Source organism: Pristis pectinata, chromosome 1 (genome assembly GCF_009764475.1).
Source record: "Pristis pectinata isolate sPriPec2 chromosome 1, sPriPec2.1.pri, whole genome shotgun sequence".
Lineage (NCBI taxonomy): Eukaryota > Metazoa > Chordata > Chondrichthyes > Rhinopristiformes > Pristidae > Pristis > Pristis pectinata.
This window is the reverse complement of record NC_067405.1, coordinates 74,470,326-74,487,018: the sequence shown is the minus strand read 5'-3', so window position 1 is coordinate 74,487,018 and position 16,693 is coordinate 74,470,326. Positions and strand designations below refer to the sequence as shown.

The following is a 16,693-nucleotide window of genomic DNA, read 5'->3' as shown; positions in this document are numbered from 1 at the left end:
ACTCAGAACAAGGAACAGATTTGGAACTCACTGCTCGAAAGGATGTTGGAGGAGAAGCACCTATTATATGAAAAGTATGAAGAGCCGTGACCTGCAGAGTTATGGTGGGATCAGACTGCCCAAAGATTTTTGACCAGCACAGACACAATGGGCCAAATGTCCCCCTCTGTGTTGTAAAGTTTCAATGATTCTATCTCCCCATGTCTGCCCCCTTGTTTCTCTCACCACCTCCAGCCCCAGAGGGTTCTGCACCCTCCAGTTCTGACCTCCTGCTTATCTCTAACGTCCCTTGTTCCTCCCTTTGTGGTCATGCCTTCAGCAGCTTAGCTCCTGAGCTCAGGTAATGCGTGTGCATCTAATTCTGCCCTCACCTTCCTTCCTCTGCTGTCTCCTTTCAGCCACTCACTGTATCCCAGCAACAGTTTAAATTGCAGAGCTTACTCCCAAACGCTGCCCGGTGAAGCACCTCGATTGGATCAGATCAGATTAGTTTATTGTCAGATACACCAGGGTGCAATGAAGTTCCTTGTTGCCATGAAGCTCATAGAGTAAACAGTATATATGCTAATACCAAAACCAATAATAAAACAATTGCAAAACAACAGGATGGTGCAAAGGTTGTAGTGCAAACTGAAGTAGTACAAATCAAAATGCTAAAGTGACAACAATGGAGGTGGAATTAAAAGTCTGAGAACGTGGCAGCACCACCGGGAAGTGGATGTGAAAGAGGTGACTGGTTAAGAAGTCTGAAAGCAGTGAGTAAGAAGCTGTTCTTGAGTCTGGATGTCCGGGTTTTCAATCTGCTGTATCTTCTCCCAGAAGGTGGAAGAGAAAAAAGGGAATGGCTAAGGTGGCAGGGATCCCTGATGATACTGTTAGCCTTCCTACTTTAAGCTGTTTTCTTAAATGGTGACATCACTGAAATGAAATAATCTGTAGAATAATTTCATCCAGAAGAGTGTTAGGCTGGTAGTAGTCTGCTAGATTAAGGCAGATGCTCAAACTCTCCCTGAACCCTGGTGTCTAGAGGCCTGAAAAATGGATCAATTGATATGCTGACAATTAAAATCGAATTCCACTGTGATAGATGGGGAATTTAAATCCACTACAATAGATTAGGAAAATAAATCTAGTAATAACCAGGAATCCACTGACACTGAAAGCCATCTAGTCCACTAACATCCTTCGGGAAAATCTGATTTTCTTATTTGCCCTAGTCTATGTCCATTTCCATTCTCACGAACATGGTAAGCTATGCACTGCCCTGTGAAATAAGCTGGCAGGGGGGCTATTTAAGATGGGCAGTGAACGCCATTTAATAATGTGGACAAGTGTTAGAGTTGCTCCATTAAAATGGCAGCAACAGATTTTAGCATGGACATCTCAAATATAACACACAGAGTACTCCAAAGGAAATTAAAGTACCGGAAGTGAACATGAAAATCTTTATTTAACACTGATGACCCAATCCATATATGATCTCCAACTGTGTTATTACAAATGCGACTGCAAACATGATACAGGTTCCATAAAAAATCTATATTTTACAAATACAAAATGATTTCTGCAAAATATGAGATAGATTGAAAGCAGGTTTTACCTCACATGTGGTCCAAAACTTGAAGTGTTGCAAATTCTTTTCTCAATAGCCCTCTATGTTCATAGCACCAATATAAGATTACTTTAAAGTAACATTTATTTACATTCAAAATGGTTACTTGCTGATCATAACACAGTTTGCTTATTAAAATAAAATATTGAACGATTAGGTCTCAGTATGCTTAGAGATTCCAAAGCATTCCCCTAGAATCATTCCCTGTGGTATTACACACCCACCAGGGTCCATTACTCATCATACCTTAACATTATATCTTCATTGTAATTGAGCCATTCTCTTTCACTCATGATGCCATGATCTTCCATCACAAGCAGTTAGAGTGAGGAGAAGTTCGTGGCTCATGTACTATACTCTGTGAATGATATCTAGCCAACAGCCATCAGCTTTATACTGAAGTAATGATGACACATTAGTCAGACTTTGGTTTGTAACCCATCAAGCCTTCCTTCCATAAATCATCCACAGCTAACCTCCTTCTCACTACATCCCCCAATCCTTTCTCCCTTCAGGAGAACCAACTACCTCATGATGCCCATTCATGCACATCCAGTTTTCCTTTGTCTACAACTACCTCTTCTGATGGCCTTCCCTCACTCCACACTGGTTGGTCTTTGGTTGAAAAAATGAGAGTTTCGACTTCTGAAGCAACAAGGTGCTGTAATGGGGCCTCAGCTGACTTTGCCACCCAGTGTTTGAAAAGACTACTAATGTACAAATTGGTGTATAAGTTGTAACAGTGTATAAGGCCCCTTCAAAAAATTGCTAGAAAATCAACCCACACTATACTTTATGGTAAATCTGCATTTTTATATAACTGCCAGGTACTGACATTTAAAATATTTAGATCTATCAGTGGGCTAGAAACAACTGTTTAATTGCAACCACCCTCTGCCATTCCCATCATCCTCAGTCAATGCACTACTCTCAGCATCTGACTTTGGGGTAATGTGACCTGAATCGAGAGATCAGGTGACACATGGTGGACAGTCAGTGGACAATCTGACCACTAATCCAGTCCCAAATCTTAAATTCATTCTGGGAACAGTTTCAACCAGTGCTTTGTCCCCAGGTTGCTGCATAGCATGGATCGCTGGTGATCTAGTGGAGCTGGTGATCGTGCAGCTGGTATCATTGTTGGTGACCTACTGGCAATCTGCAGGAGCTAGTGATCTACTGGTGATCGAGTGGAGCAGCTGTTGATGTGCATCTTTCACATTACAGATGCAATTTAAGTGTCCTCTGTCCTTTTTGTCAACTATCAATCTTTAGCTACCTTGCCTTTAAATGAACTGAGCCTAATTGTACAGTAAAGTAGCAAAGAACAACAAAGTTAATGGGCCCTATGGAGGCTTCTGAAGGAATAAAACCTTTAGTAGAGGGAGCAAGAGAGGGCTTGGGCCCCCTGCCAAGGGCGTGGTGCACAGACTTCCACCCGGCGCCATTCATGATGTGCCCGTGTGTCCCTCCAGAAGCTGTCAGGTTTAAAGTCCTGGCCATGGCTCTGATCTGCAAGTGGTCAGCAGCAAACTGACCTTCGTAAGTCGAAAGTGCATCAAATGTGGCAGCAGGGGTCTAAACTGTTTCACCTCCACTGGACTGAGGAGAGCAACCTTTGGTGAGGGAATCCTGGACATAAAGGGCACAGGGTGAGCACTGCCTGAAATGGGCCCATGTTGGGCCCGGGTTGTGATTTAGCCCCAGGCTGTAGTTGGGTCCAGGCTGTGATAAGAGTCCAGGCCAATGCTGAGTCCAGACCAAGGTGGGGCCCAGGTTGTAACTGAGCCAGGCCACAACAGGGCTCAGGCCTTAGTCACATAATCTGTGTTTTCACACTTACCCAGGAGACAGTGGTGTGGGGCAGAGGGCACCTCCAGTTGTGACCAGAGAGAAGGTCTGACAGTGCATGTGCTTGGTGTTTACGGGGCCACATCAGGTGCTCACTCCATCAGGGTAGCCCAATGTCCCTGAGGGATCCTAAAACAGCCTTTCAGCCCCTCACTGGCAGACATAAGGAGATGCCTGTGACAGCTGAAAATAAGCCCATGCCAGTGTTAATTTTCAGGCATCCATGGTGTGTTAAGAAATCGTTCATTTTCTACCAGCCCATTTGACATCCACAAAACTAGTGCAACAATAGCCAATTCCTACCTTGTTGTTCTTTCTCACTAACCAAAAGACAGCTCTCTGAGGCTGGGATCTCAAAGGAAACCATCTTGGCTCGTTTTAACCTCGAGAGATTGTGCCTTTTGCTGCCTGAAGCCGGGGCACCGAAAAGAAGGCAAAGTGTTCCCAGCCACGCAGCCAGTAGGGGATAGACAGAGGTGCAGGACCCAGAAGCAGAAGAGGGTAGAGTGATGGACTTGAGAGCAAAGTCACAGGGTGACGGGACGGTACAGGGGAGGAGCATTCCTGAATGAAAATATTCTTCGAAAAGACAATGCAAATCCCAAGAAAGTAAATTCCCAAAGAAAGTAACCACTTTATAAAAATGCGTAAAATAGGAGAGCTTAGAGGGCTTAGAAATTTCTTCATAGTTAATAAAGTGACAATTGTTTGCTAACAGTTTGGTAAAATACACCTTTCAAGAGGGAGGGGTAGTCCTTTACCCGGTAGAGATAACGTGAGCCAAGATCTACATCATAGTCAGTTGCTCTGCCGGCTACTAAAGCCCGGAGATTGTCCTCATGGACCTGGTCGCCCACGGCAATGACGTGCATAGTGATTCGGTTCGCTTTTGCCGCTTGTGCCTGCTGCTCTATAGTGTACACCAGGTCTCCTTGGGATCGGCCATCCGTGAACAAGAGGACCTTCTTATCAACGTTGCCTCTACTTCTCTGGTAGTTGTTAATCACACGTTCCAGGGCAGACCCCACATCAGTTGCGTCATTCATGAACTTCATCTGGTCTATGCTTCCTGACACTATTGTGTAGTTGTTGGAGAACTGGGTTTCAATCTCTTGGTTTTTACTATACTGAACCACAGAAACCCGCACTGTGACACCGGGTTTAACCTTGGCGGTTTTAAGGAAGCGCTCTGCCAATCGCTTGGTAAAGGTCTTGGTGGTTTCAAAGTTCTTGCTCCCGACGCTGGTGGAACTGTCAATCAGGAGTGTGATGTCAGCTGAGGTGTTGAATTCAACTGCAGAGAAAACACCAATCTTTAAGAAGAAGTTTTTGAAATGGACTAAAAGAATTTTGTGAGCTTTAAATGGGTCAGTCTGAAATGCCCGAGTTGCCACCTGGGTAAAATGGTTGTCAAATCAGTTTTGTTCTGGTTGGGTCCCAACTCTTGTTTACCCATTACCCTTTGCGTACTGTAGGCCTATCATTTAAAATTCATCTTGTGGGCTTATCCATTCCTTCTGTCACCTCCGCCAGATGATCATCTCTGCCTCCTACGGTCTGGTCTCCTGTGCATCCTTGCACTTCAATTACTTGGAACCTGCCCTTGTATGTATTATGTGGCTCTTTGTAAATGCAAACCAGTGTTGTAGAGATGGAGAACAAGGTGGTAAGCAATGGTATCAAACTGTTCTCTGGACAATAATATGTGGCTGGGATTTTGTAAGAAGATGTTGAGAAAGGCTTCAATGCAGTGGTACAAATTTGCAATCACAAACCTATAATTTTAGCAGAGTTTTGGGTGATTTTCAGTCTATGGAGGGTATAAGGAAAAGCTGTGTGGCATCATATTGATGAAAGGCTAAGTGGATGGTGCTGTATCTGGGAAGAAACACTCAGCCAATCAGATTAACACTCCAGACACATCCCATTGCCTCTGAGAACACCCACTTCCAGACCTGCAAACCTAAGTACTGTTGATGCTGTGTGAAGACCAGTGGGTCAGAATACAGCTTGACTGAGGACACTAAACCTAAATCCCTGCTAACTGGGCAGTGGCACCGGTGAACAGTCCTTGGGAAGGTTTCATGCAGTGGTACTTTATACCACCACCCAATAAATGGCCTCTGATTATGGTAGATTATGTGGTGTGTTCCAAAGAGATCATTGATGCTAATTCATGTGGTGTGGCCATTGAGAATGAAAATGATCCCATCACACCTTTTCCACACACACAGCTAATCATTTCATGAGACTCTAAGGCAACTTTGGGTCAGAAATTCTACTCGACTGTCCTAGTGTAGAAAAACACATAATGCGGAGTCCAGGGTCTCTGCATTGACCCCAGACTTCTCTCCCTGTGTTACATGTAACCCCATTGACCATGCTGATCAGACTGTAATGGAAGAACCCTCAGGCACAATTGGTGGGTGGGGCTTGTTTAAATTCCAAAACCAGGATTAAATGAGCTTTTAGCGTAGAGTTGGATTAAAAGGACGTCGACTGCCTTCGGCCGTAAACATCAGCAGCTCAACCTTGGTGGAAGGATCCCAGTGACCGTAGTGATTTGGTAAAATGACAGGGGGGAGCTCCTTGTAGGCCAGAGGTTGCTGGGGAGCCAAGCTAACCCCTGTCCTGCCCTGTAAGAGGCTCGGGTTTCTCTTGCTCTGGCAGCTTCCCTGATCCTGGAGTTGCAAGAACACCCAGCAATCTCTCCATCGCCTTTCAACACCTGCACCTCCCCCACCTCTTCCACCCACTGCTGGCCGAGAAACTTTCCCACGGCTTCCCAGCTCACACCCCTGATCCTGCCGGAACCCAACTCAACCTGCAGCTATTTTAAGGTCATTCAGTGCCACGCATCCTTTGAGTATCGGTGTCTTTATCTTTAGCATAAGGTGGCACATTAAAAATATACTTACTGGGGCAGGAATAATCTGGGCACTTCTTGTCTGTAAAAGTAAGCACAGTACGTCAATATGCAAAGTAACTCACACTTGATTAAAAACCCAACAAAATAATTGAGAGATGAGGACCTGTCCCCTCAGTATAGGCCCTGGATATTGAGAAACCACAGAATGGTTGTGCTCCAGACAGGATTGTGGCATACCTTTGCAGACTAACGCAGTCGTGTTTTCAAGTAAATCCAAGTTGGTCAGCAGCTCCTCGTAGCTTTCGATCCTCAGGCTCATCTCAGTGTCCTGGCAGGAAATCTGGTTTAGGGTCTCAGAGGCTGCCTCATTGAGGAAAACGTCGCCCACGCCAACCGTGATCACCTGGGACATAAGGAGAAGCCGGTGAGAGACCAAAGCAGGGGTGCAAAGCAGCATCAGGAAACAAGTGTCAGAGGGCAGTGATGTGACAATCCAGGGGGCAGAAGTCCAGATGGGTTTTGGGTTGTGGAAGTACAGTAAACAGGGAGTTGCACATTAAGCACAACAAAATCCATCTGTACTCAACGATAGGAATCTTGGTGCATTAACAAGAAAGTCTGACACCGCCCAAGGAGATGTTCCTAAAAACTGGGTTAAAACAATAAGAGCCGAGGAACATTGCTGCGGTACCAAGAAGCTTGGGAAGGAATTCGAGAGCTAAGGCGCAGCAGAAAACCACCAGGTGTGGGATACACAAGAGATTTTGGAGTCATAGGCTCTGAGTTTACAGCACCGGAGGTTCAGAGATTTTGCAAACTGGAGGAGGTGGTACGAAGGTGTGGAGCTATGGGGTGATTTTAAAACAAGATTGGGAGTTTTAAATATCAAGTCATTTTCAGACCAAGTACAAGAATGAGTGCAATGGTGAGAGTCGGGGTCTGTATGGTAGTATTTAGGCTGAGCTCAAGTTTAGTGGTTGGAAAGCGGGAACCTAGTCAAGAGTGTCTTGGGGTAACTGAGCCTTGAGCCGACATAGTGAGGGATGTGGGTTTCAGCAATTGGATGAGGAGAGGCACAGAAGATGGTGAAACAGGAGACACAGATGAAGGCAGGAAACCGAATCTTATACAGATATAGGGCTGTAGGTTTCTGTCTATTGCACCCGTGCCAGTTCTTTGAAAGAGCTCTCCAATTATTCTCTCCCTTTTCAAACAGCTATCAGTTCTCTTTTGAATATTACTATCGAATCTTTGGGCTGTTGCATTCCATATTGGAATAACATGTAAAAGAAACTCCAGTTCTTTTGTGAATGATCTTAAATCCATGCCTATCACCGAATGAGCTTTCTGTCAGTGGAAACAATTTCCACTCTCCTCTCTACCAAAACCCCTCATGATTTTCAACGCCTCTGTGAAGTCACTCCCTGGTCTTGTTTGATCAAAGAAGTCCCAGCCTCTGTAAACTCCCAGTGTGATGGAAACGAAAGATAACATCATCAGAAAAGCAGAGAGTGAATGGAAGGAAACATACAGGGATCGTGTCGCAGAGTGATGTCAATGATTTGGGATCTCTCAGAATGTCTGTACGCCCGTCAGTTAGCACCAGGGCCACTTGCGCTTGGTTAACTGATCCCCCGAAGGCTCTCTTTGACCAGTCCAGTGCTGTACCAGTGAATGTTCCTCCGGCAATCCATCTGAGGTTCTTAATTGCGCTAGGGATTAGAAGAACAAAATCCTGCTGTTACTGTATACTTTCACCAATCAGATTTCCACATTTTCCCACAGGTTTTGCTCTGCTGCAAGTTGGATCCCTGTTCCATCAACACTAGTCACCCACCATTGCCATCTGCCACTGTTCCTTTCCTATTTAACAACCTTGGGTTTACTCCGCACTTGCACCAACTCAATAGGATCCCTAGGACAGCCATCTGGTGATGGGCTGATCTTCCTTCGCTGACACAGGGTCTCATCATGGCTGCAGTTCTGGTTGAGGCCAGCCAACCCAGTGTGGAGAGGACATTCCTGGACTAACACAAGCCTCAGGGCTTTCCTTAATGTTCTGGGTACCACAAGCACCACCATGTTGATCAGACCTGTACTGATGTTGCCAAGAAAATAGGAGCAGGAGTAAGACACCCGGCCCCTGAAGCATGTCCTGCTATCCAATATGATCATGGCTGATCTGCCTCAGGCCTCAACTCCTCTTCTGTAACTCTATCCCCTAATGTTTCAAAAACTGATCTATTTCCTCTTTAAATACCACCTCCCCACTATAATCCCACCTCCACAACCCTCTCTGAGAAGAAATTCCTTTGTACCTTAGTCTTAAATGACCGCCCCTTTATCCTGTAACTACATCCCCTCTTCTGAGGTTCTCCCACTAGTGGAAAACATCTCAATATCTGCCCTGTCCTTCCCCCACACCATCTTATACCATCCCTAATTCTTCTAAACACCAAAGAATCTAGATCTAATTTCTTTAGCAGCTTGTGAAAAGAAATTAGATCTAGATTCTTCGGAGTTTAGAAGAATTAGGGATGATTCCAGGAATTGAGAACATAGGAACAGGAGTCTTCAACCCCTCAAACCTATCCTGGGATTGATCTGCATTCAGAGCTTGGTTTAGCAGAAATATATCCACCTTAGGTCTCAAATTTTCAGTTGATCCTCCAGCCTGATTAGATGTTTTGGAAGGAAATTCCAAATCTCCACTCCATGTGAGGAATTGCTTCCTGCCAGCACCCTGGCCCTAACTTTGCTTTGTGCTTCTGGGCTCCGGACAGTCCCAGTCACATAGGAGACTCACAGATGAATGATTGGGTGGAGAGGGAGTCAGTGCCGCAGGAGACAGAATTATGGAAAAAAAACATTGCAGCCTAGTGCTGCAGCACAGGGTGCAAAAGTTGCTACCAGTTTCCTGACTGCCACTGGTGAATGCAGGGCTGTAGCCATTGGCAGGGTTTCATGGAGTTTGAGGTGAATTTCATGGAGTTTGAGGTGAATTTCGCTGGGATCCCAAGGTAGCACTATAGGGAAAATGTGGTGTCACTGCACTGAGCTAGGTTCAGCAGATTAAGTGCAGACCTGGCAGCTCAAAAACCAGGCACTCATTGGACACTGTGGTCGATCAGTAACAGAAGAATTGTACTCCTATGTGTAACCTCATCTGCTACCAAATCAAACCAGGAACTGACCTGGTGATGGCACAGTATATGCCAAACCGGGAAACTGTGCTACAGATGGACCCCTACTGTGTGGAGAGACATAATCCAACACACTGACATGTTCTCTGAAGAGACACAGTCCATCATCTTAATTGTCTTGTTTGGACGGACTATGTCCACCACTATCATTGTTCTGCTGCCCAGCATATTAAAGAATAAAACCATGTTCCCCAGAATACAAATCTGCACTGTCGTGAATCAGGTTCCCTGCCCTCAATCTCCCTTCATGTCTTTGAGAATTATGTATTGTAATTGCTTTATTTTTCTTCTCTGAAGTTATTGCATTGTACCAATATATTTTGGAAGCTATGTGATAGGTGTCATGGATTTTTACAAACAAAATAAAGAATTAACCATTAGTCAGAAAACAGCAGACTTACGCTTTCAACTCAGCTAGAGTGTTGATGTTGTTATCGGACATTGAGACCATCTCCTCTGTTCCAGCATGACTGTACTGCACAACTGCAACATTGGACTCTCTGCCATCAAACTAGAAAAAAACAAAAAGAAGAATTAGTACATCCTGTCACCCTGTCCTAGAGCAAATTTAATAGGAACAAGGTACACTGAATGTGGGCAAATGCATATTGGACCAGAGACCCCCGATATCCTTCAAGATGGCGAGTGACCAGAAATAATGAGAGCAGGAAACCCAAGTTCAAAAATATTAGAGCTGGCAGATAAAAAGCAATGAAAAAGCTCATTGGAAATTGGTCTGTACAAAAAGGAGATTGAATTACCAAAGGAAAGGTTCAGGTAGACAGAGCCACAGTCCAGATCTCATCTGGAACACCAAGTTCAGCTTTGGGTACTGCACCAGAGGAAGGATATATGGCATTGGAGGGGAAGTATCTTAATGATACCAGGCTTAAAATGGTTAAGTTTTCAGGACTGATTGAATAAAGGTGGCTGGGAGAAATCTAACTGAGATATGAAAAATGTGATCAATAGGATAAGTGGAGAAACATATTTCCACTGGTAGAGAATTCAGGAATGAGTGAAATTGGGAAACACTTCTTCACACTTGATGTGGTGTGAAAATCTGGAAATTTCCATAAAGCCATGGATCCTGATATAACTAGAAGTGTAACAATATATTTTAAAGTGTATTATGAGCTAAGTGTACTAAGATGGATCCCTGGAGTTAAGATGGAGATTAACCTTGGTCTAATTGAATGGCAGAAAAGGCTCGAAAGATTGCTTCTATGTTCCAATGCTATTCTTAAACAAAAAGGGTCTGAAACAAATTAGTTTGGTGTACAAATTTTGGATTAGCATTAATGTGAATTTCTAACAAACAGGAAATATTGTTTGTTTCTGGATGAAATTGCCAACATCCTGTTGATCCTGAGGATAAGAGCAGCATTTGCTTTCAGTAGCCTAATCTCAATCACTGTGGCATTTGTTGGGCTGTGTTTTCTTCAGAGACGTATTAATGAGCTACATTAAGGCTAGAACTAGCAGAGGGTGGGAATTGTACTCTATGCTGCTCAGCTTTTAACTTGCTTTGAATTTGGGCAAAGGGTTGAGAATTCCTGAGGTTTTAATGCCTACAGAATACTCTCAGAGTCACTACTTCCACTCTTCACTTGGGATAGATCCAGCAGCAGCGTTTTGGTTGAACTTTACACTGTAGCTAAAATATGCCTTGCCATGAAAACATAAAGTTCCATAAAGGCTTTTAAAATTCGGACCCAAACCTTGACTGAGATCATCATTTTTTGATCTTAGCATTCTGTCCACCAAAGCAGAATTCCAACTTAAGGTCATGATTCACATGTATGAATATCTCTAGTCTGATCTGAATACAACACAGATGCAAAACATCGTTGTTTCCTTAAAGTTGTCATTTGTAGTGTTTGTGGAGGACATCTGGTGATTGGGCAGATTTGTTACAATTTAAAATGCAGTGATGCCTCCTGAATGAAAATAGTTTTTCTCATCAACCAGTAGGCTGCCATATAGTCTCACAAGTACAGTGCAATTGATGTGTTGCTTTCTTTACCCTACAGGTTGCAGTCTCATGCATAAATCTAGGCAGCCTTTCCGTTAGTTGATCGTCACACTCAGTGTTCTGATCTCACCTTGACCTTTTCATCTTTGGCCAGTGTTTCAATCACGCTGATTACAAACTGCTTGGATCGGTGGAAGTTTTGGTCTCCAATACTTTCTGAGCTGTCCAGCACAAACAGGAGATCAACGGGCCCACACTTACACTCTGCAAGGAAAAGTACAGGTCAGGTTGTCTTGAACATGATACTCCCAGGCTTCTTCATTCCAGGAGAATCCATATTTCTCTCAAGAATGTACAGAGTTGAGATTTCCCTCCACCTTATCCAGTGTTGTTCAATAGCAGACTTTAATTAAAAGAAAAGAGCCTTCTCTGCTACCATAGATGCTGGAAAATGGGACCGTTGAGGAAATTAAGTTGCAGACTGGCTGTGTTGGAATTGAATGATGGGAGTGGCTCAGGGGGCTGTTTGGAGAATGAAGATGAATTCAGGTTTCCCCGACACTAGTTCATCAATCCAGAAAGATTCTTACTCTCCACATCACAGCATCCATAAATCTGCCGGCTAATGCTTCCCTCATGTTGTGACATTCGGGAAACCATCCCTTTCACATCACCGTACCTTCCTCCATTGATTGACTCTTTCAGGGGATTTTCTTTAATACTTTAGAATTGTTGTTTGCTTTAAAGTGGACATTGATGCCTTGAGGTCATTGACCTTAACAGAAGGAGAACTCTCAACTGTGAAGCTTTAGAGTCATTGAGTTGTCCAGCACAGAAACAGGCCCTTCAGCCCACTGTATCTATGTTGACCACCATGCCTATATATACTAATCCCACTTGCCTGAATTAATTCCATATCCCTCTGTGCCCACTCATTCAAGTGTCTGTCCAGATGCCTCTTAAATGTTTTTAATGTTCCTGCCTCCACCACCTCCTGTTGCAGCTCACTCCAGATACCAAGATACCAATCACTCTGTGTGAAAAATTTACCCTTCAGATTTCCTTTAAACCTCTTTCCTCTCACCTTAAATCAATGCTTCTAGTTTTAGGCACCCCCACCATGGAAAACAAACTCTGGCTATCGACCCTGTCATAATTTTATATACCTCTATCATGTCACCTTTCAGCCTCCATTGCTCCAGGAGAAACAGACCCAGCCTAACCAATCTCTCCTGATAACCCAAGCCTTCCAATCCAGTAAACATCCCTATGAATCTTTTCTGCACCCTTTGGTTTGAATGTGATGAAGATCATCTAATGCGCAGCATAACTGTTAAAGTCAGAAACGTTTCGATGGCAGTTCCTTGCCCCTGTTAACTCCATTTCCAGGCTGTTGTCTGAACCAATATGCTTCACACTGATTGATTGATTAATACCCTGCCAGAGACTGATTGCAAAAGGGAATGTCTCTAAATTTCAGTCAAACTATGAAGCACTGGTACAAACCAAAGTCTGCGAATGTCTTATTAATACATATGCTGTATAAATGCAAAATTGAATAAACTTGAAAAAATGATAGAGATGGTCAGTGATAAACAGCAACCAAAAACATCCCTTCCAGCATCAAATAATTAAATCTACTCACCACAGCAAGCTGTAAAAACAAAGAGAAAGAACCATTAGTAAACCGTGTAAAAAGAAAGTGTACATGATACATGTCAGGATTGGCTGAGGCAGTGAACACAAGAGCAGGAGGTGGTGGTAGAAGTGTATAACACAGCAGGTAGGTCACAGTGAGAGTGTTGTGTACAGTCCTGGTTCCCACTCTACAATTAGGATGTGCAGTACTGGAATCAGTGCAGGGGGATTCAGAAGGAAGTCACCAAGTCTGGAGAGTTAAAGTTATGAGGAGGACGGTCTAGGCTGGGGTTGTTTTCTCTGCATCGAAAGAGACTCAGGGGAGATGTAAAAAACTATAAAAGGACTTAGAAAGAATAAACAGGAAGGAGCTGTTTCCCTTGGCAGAGTGCTTGTTGACTGTTGGTGTAGGTTTAAGTTAATTGGTTGAAGGACTGGAGGAAAAAATTAATTTCACTCGGAAGTAGGTATCTGGAACTTGCTGTCTGAAAGTGTAGAGGAAGCAGACACCCCCAACTCATTTACAAAGTCTAAGGGTGAACACGTGAAAAGCTGTAACCTGCTGTGCTATGGACCAGGAACTGGAAAGTGAGATGGACCTAAAGTCCATTTAGCGTGTGTGTATGTGAAGGGGTGAACGGCCTATAAGTGCTATGAAGTGGGACCTTTAAGGCTCAGTCAGCTCTTTGCTGCATTATAGGGTAAACTGCTGAGTCTCGGGGTATGTTAACACCTCAGCACTTCCCAGACACACAGGTTTTTGTGAGAAAAATCCAAATGATTGTCCACTTACAGCACATACGCTTAATGATATCCAATATTTCACATTCCTGTAAACAAAAAGAAGAAAGTAAAGAATGCATCTTTCAGTGATTTGAAGGTTCAGTAATTTATATTATTAACATATTAAAAGAGTTCATCATGCACTTACAGAAGGTCCTGGGGGCCCTGGAGGTCCTGGAGGTCCCTGAAAATACAACAGAATGAATAAGATAGCGATCACTCATAACATTTGATTGATTTTGCTTTTGTATATCTGCAGATGTTCTCATTATTTATTTATTTGTTTGTTCTTCAGGAATTGCACATAATTGGGAAGGCCAGCATTTTGCTCATTGCCCTTCTGAAGATGGTGGTGAGCTGCCAGCTTGAGCCGCTGTGGTCCATCTGGTGAAGGCGTCCCTGCAGTGGTGTTGGGGAGGGAGTTTCCGAATTGACACTCAGTGATGATAAAGGACTGGTGATATATATTTCCAAGTCGCGACGGTGCGAGACTTGTTGGGGAACCTGCACGTGGTGATGATCCCATCCACCTGCTGCCCAGGTCCTTCATGGAGTGAGAGGTCACAAATTAGGTGTGAAACTGGAACGTGGTTTGTAGATGGTACACACTGCAGCCACAGTGAGAAGGTGGTGGAGGAAATGAATATTTAGAGTGGTGGATGAGCTTCTTTGCCATGGATGGCATTGTGGAGCAGGAGTCAATACCGGAAGGGGGAGTAAAAACATCAGCTTGAAATAAAATATCAAACTGCACTCCTGTATGTGTTTAATGTTTTTGTGCATAGAGGAATGCAAAGTACACCCTGACCTATGACTGCCAAATCACCTTTGTGACTCTTTCCAAGGCTTTCTTTCAGGCAAGTCAACTCAACAAAAGGTCAGCGGGATATGAAAATCCTTACCGGATCACCCTCAGGTCCTCTGTAACCTTTAGCTCCTTTGCGACCTTTTTGTCCTGGAACATTATTCTGAGAAACACAGAGAAAAAGTTTGCTTGGTCAGCACTAATGAGTTTCGCTCAAGTTACTGGGCTAAACATTGGATCAGTTAATTCTATCTGAAGAAGAATTTCAGACATATGTGATATCAATGAGAAATTAAAATATTCATCCCTCCTCTCTTCCCCATCTTCTTAGAGTGTATCAGTGATCAATGCCATGCATGGAAATTATTTACTAAATGAAAATCAAAAATTGATGCAAACACTGGAAATCTGAAATAAAAATAGAAAACACTCAGCAGGTCAGGCTGCATCTATGGAGAGAGAAACAAAGTTAATGTTTCAGGCCAAAGATCCTTTGTCAGCACAGAACGAAGAGTCCCAGACCTGAAAATTCATTGGGATGGGAAGTTAACTCTGCTTCTCTCTCCACAGATGCTGCCTGACCTGCTGAGCATTTCCAGCAATTCTTCAGGTTTGATTCTTGATGGAAGAGATGCTCCTGTATTGTGTGCTCACCTCTCTGTGAGGTAATTGTGGGTTCAAATTCTACTGCAGAAGCTTTAGTGTGGAGGGGAGATTGTCAGTCCAGTGCAGTGCTTGGGGGCTCCTCTATCAGATGTCAGGAATCTTGGATGAGACAATATCACTGGAAACCTGTCTGCCTGACAGATGCTCTTGGTGCTCTGAGCAGTATTTATCACTAAAACAGATTATGGTCATTATCATATTTCTTTGTAAGAGTTGGCTGATGAATCTCCTGCATCATAGAGTCATAGAATCATAAAGAGATACAGGATGGAAACAGGCCCTTCGGCCCACTGAGTCCATGCTATCAACTACCCCTTTTCTTAAATTCTATCCTAACCCATTTTATTCTCCCCACATTCCTTTAAACTCTCCCCCCTCCATCTCCCACCCCACCCATGCTACCCAGTTTCTACCACTCACCTATTTGCATGGGACAATTTACACTGGTTATTGAAGCTACCAACCCACACGTTTTTAGGACGTGGGAGGAAACCGGAGCATCCGAAAGAAACCCATGCAGTCACAGGCAGAAGGTGCAAACTCCACACAGACAGCACCTTAGGTCAGGATTGAACCTGGGTCTCTGGAACTGTGAGGCAGCAGCTCAACCAGCTGTGCCCCTGAATTGCTACCTGCATTACAATGGTGACTACACTTCAGAAAGAAAGCATCATTAGCTGGGCATCCATGAAGTTGTGAAAGGTGAAAAGTCTTGTCTCTGCCAATTTAAAGACAAAACCTTGCACAGATTCCTGTCACTTTGCATGAGATCTTGAACAAGGAATGATCCTTGCATTAGTTGGCATTAACTTGATGCTGAATTTCTCATCCCAATCAATTTTCAATGCTGTCATACACTGGTTTGTCTAAACAGGACTTACAATATCATTTGGTACTCATTATAAGGCAGTGTGTTTATAAGTGCAGGCAAAATGGTTTACAAAATTGTCATCGGTGGTATATGCTGATTTGAACATTGCGTTTACAGAATGCATAGATTTCTTGGAATCACCTGGAGGTTGTTTATCCTAAGGAATGGAACAAGCCCTTAGTTTTCATTACTGCCATTAGTACCTCAAGCTCTGAATTATCATTCCGAATTATCCCTGCTGCATTATCACTAACTTTGACATGATCTGGGGAGGAAGGTGGAGACAAGTGGAGAGCACAAAGCCTCTTTGCAGCCAAACTGCAGAACCAATGCTACAAATAGGGCAGCAACCATGTTTGAGGAGGCAGCCCAATAATGAAGGCTGCTGATCTGGGATTTTCACCGCATCTCTCAGAAGTA

The 16,693-nt window shown here is 43.7% G+C and overlaps 1 protein-coding gene across 1 annotated transcript in view; it reads right to left on the bottom strand.

Annotated features, from left to right (window-relative positions):
* Nucleotides 1–1,431: 1,431 nt before the first annotated feature.
* col6a1 (collagen, type VI, alpha 1) overlaps nt 1,432–16,693 on the bottom strand; it is a 66,686-nt gene continuing 51,424 nt past the window's right edge. The window contains exons 26-35 of the mRNA XM_052023205.1: nt 14,834–14,899; nt 14,080–14,115; nt 13,942–13,978; nt 13,156–13,164; nt 11,641–11,774; nt 9,937–10,046; nt 7,864–8,044; nt 6,570–6,735; nt 6,382–6,411; nt 1,432–4,757 (exon numbers count right to left, since the gene is read on the bottom strand). Coding sequence (XP_051879165.1) covers nt 4,153–4,757; nt 6,382–6,411; nt 6,570–6,735; nt 7,864–8,044; nt 9,937–10,046; nt 11,641–11,774; nt 13,156–13,164; nt 13,942–13,978; nt 14,080–14,115; nt 14,834–14,899 — 1,374 coding nt within the window. The 3' untranslated portion in view covers nt 1,432–4,152. The remainder of the gene's footprint in view (nt 4,758–6,381; nt 6,412–6,569; nt 6,736–7,863; nt 8,045–9,936; nt 10,047–11,640; nt 11,775–13,155; nt 13,165–13,941; nt 13,979–14,079; nt 14,116–14,833; nt 14,900–16,693) is intronic.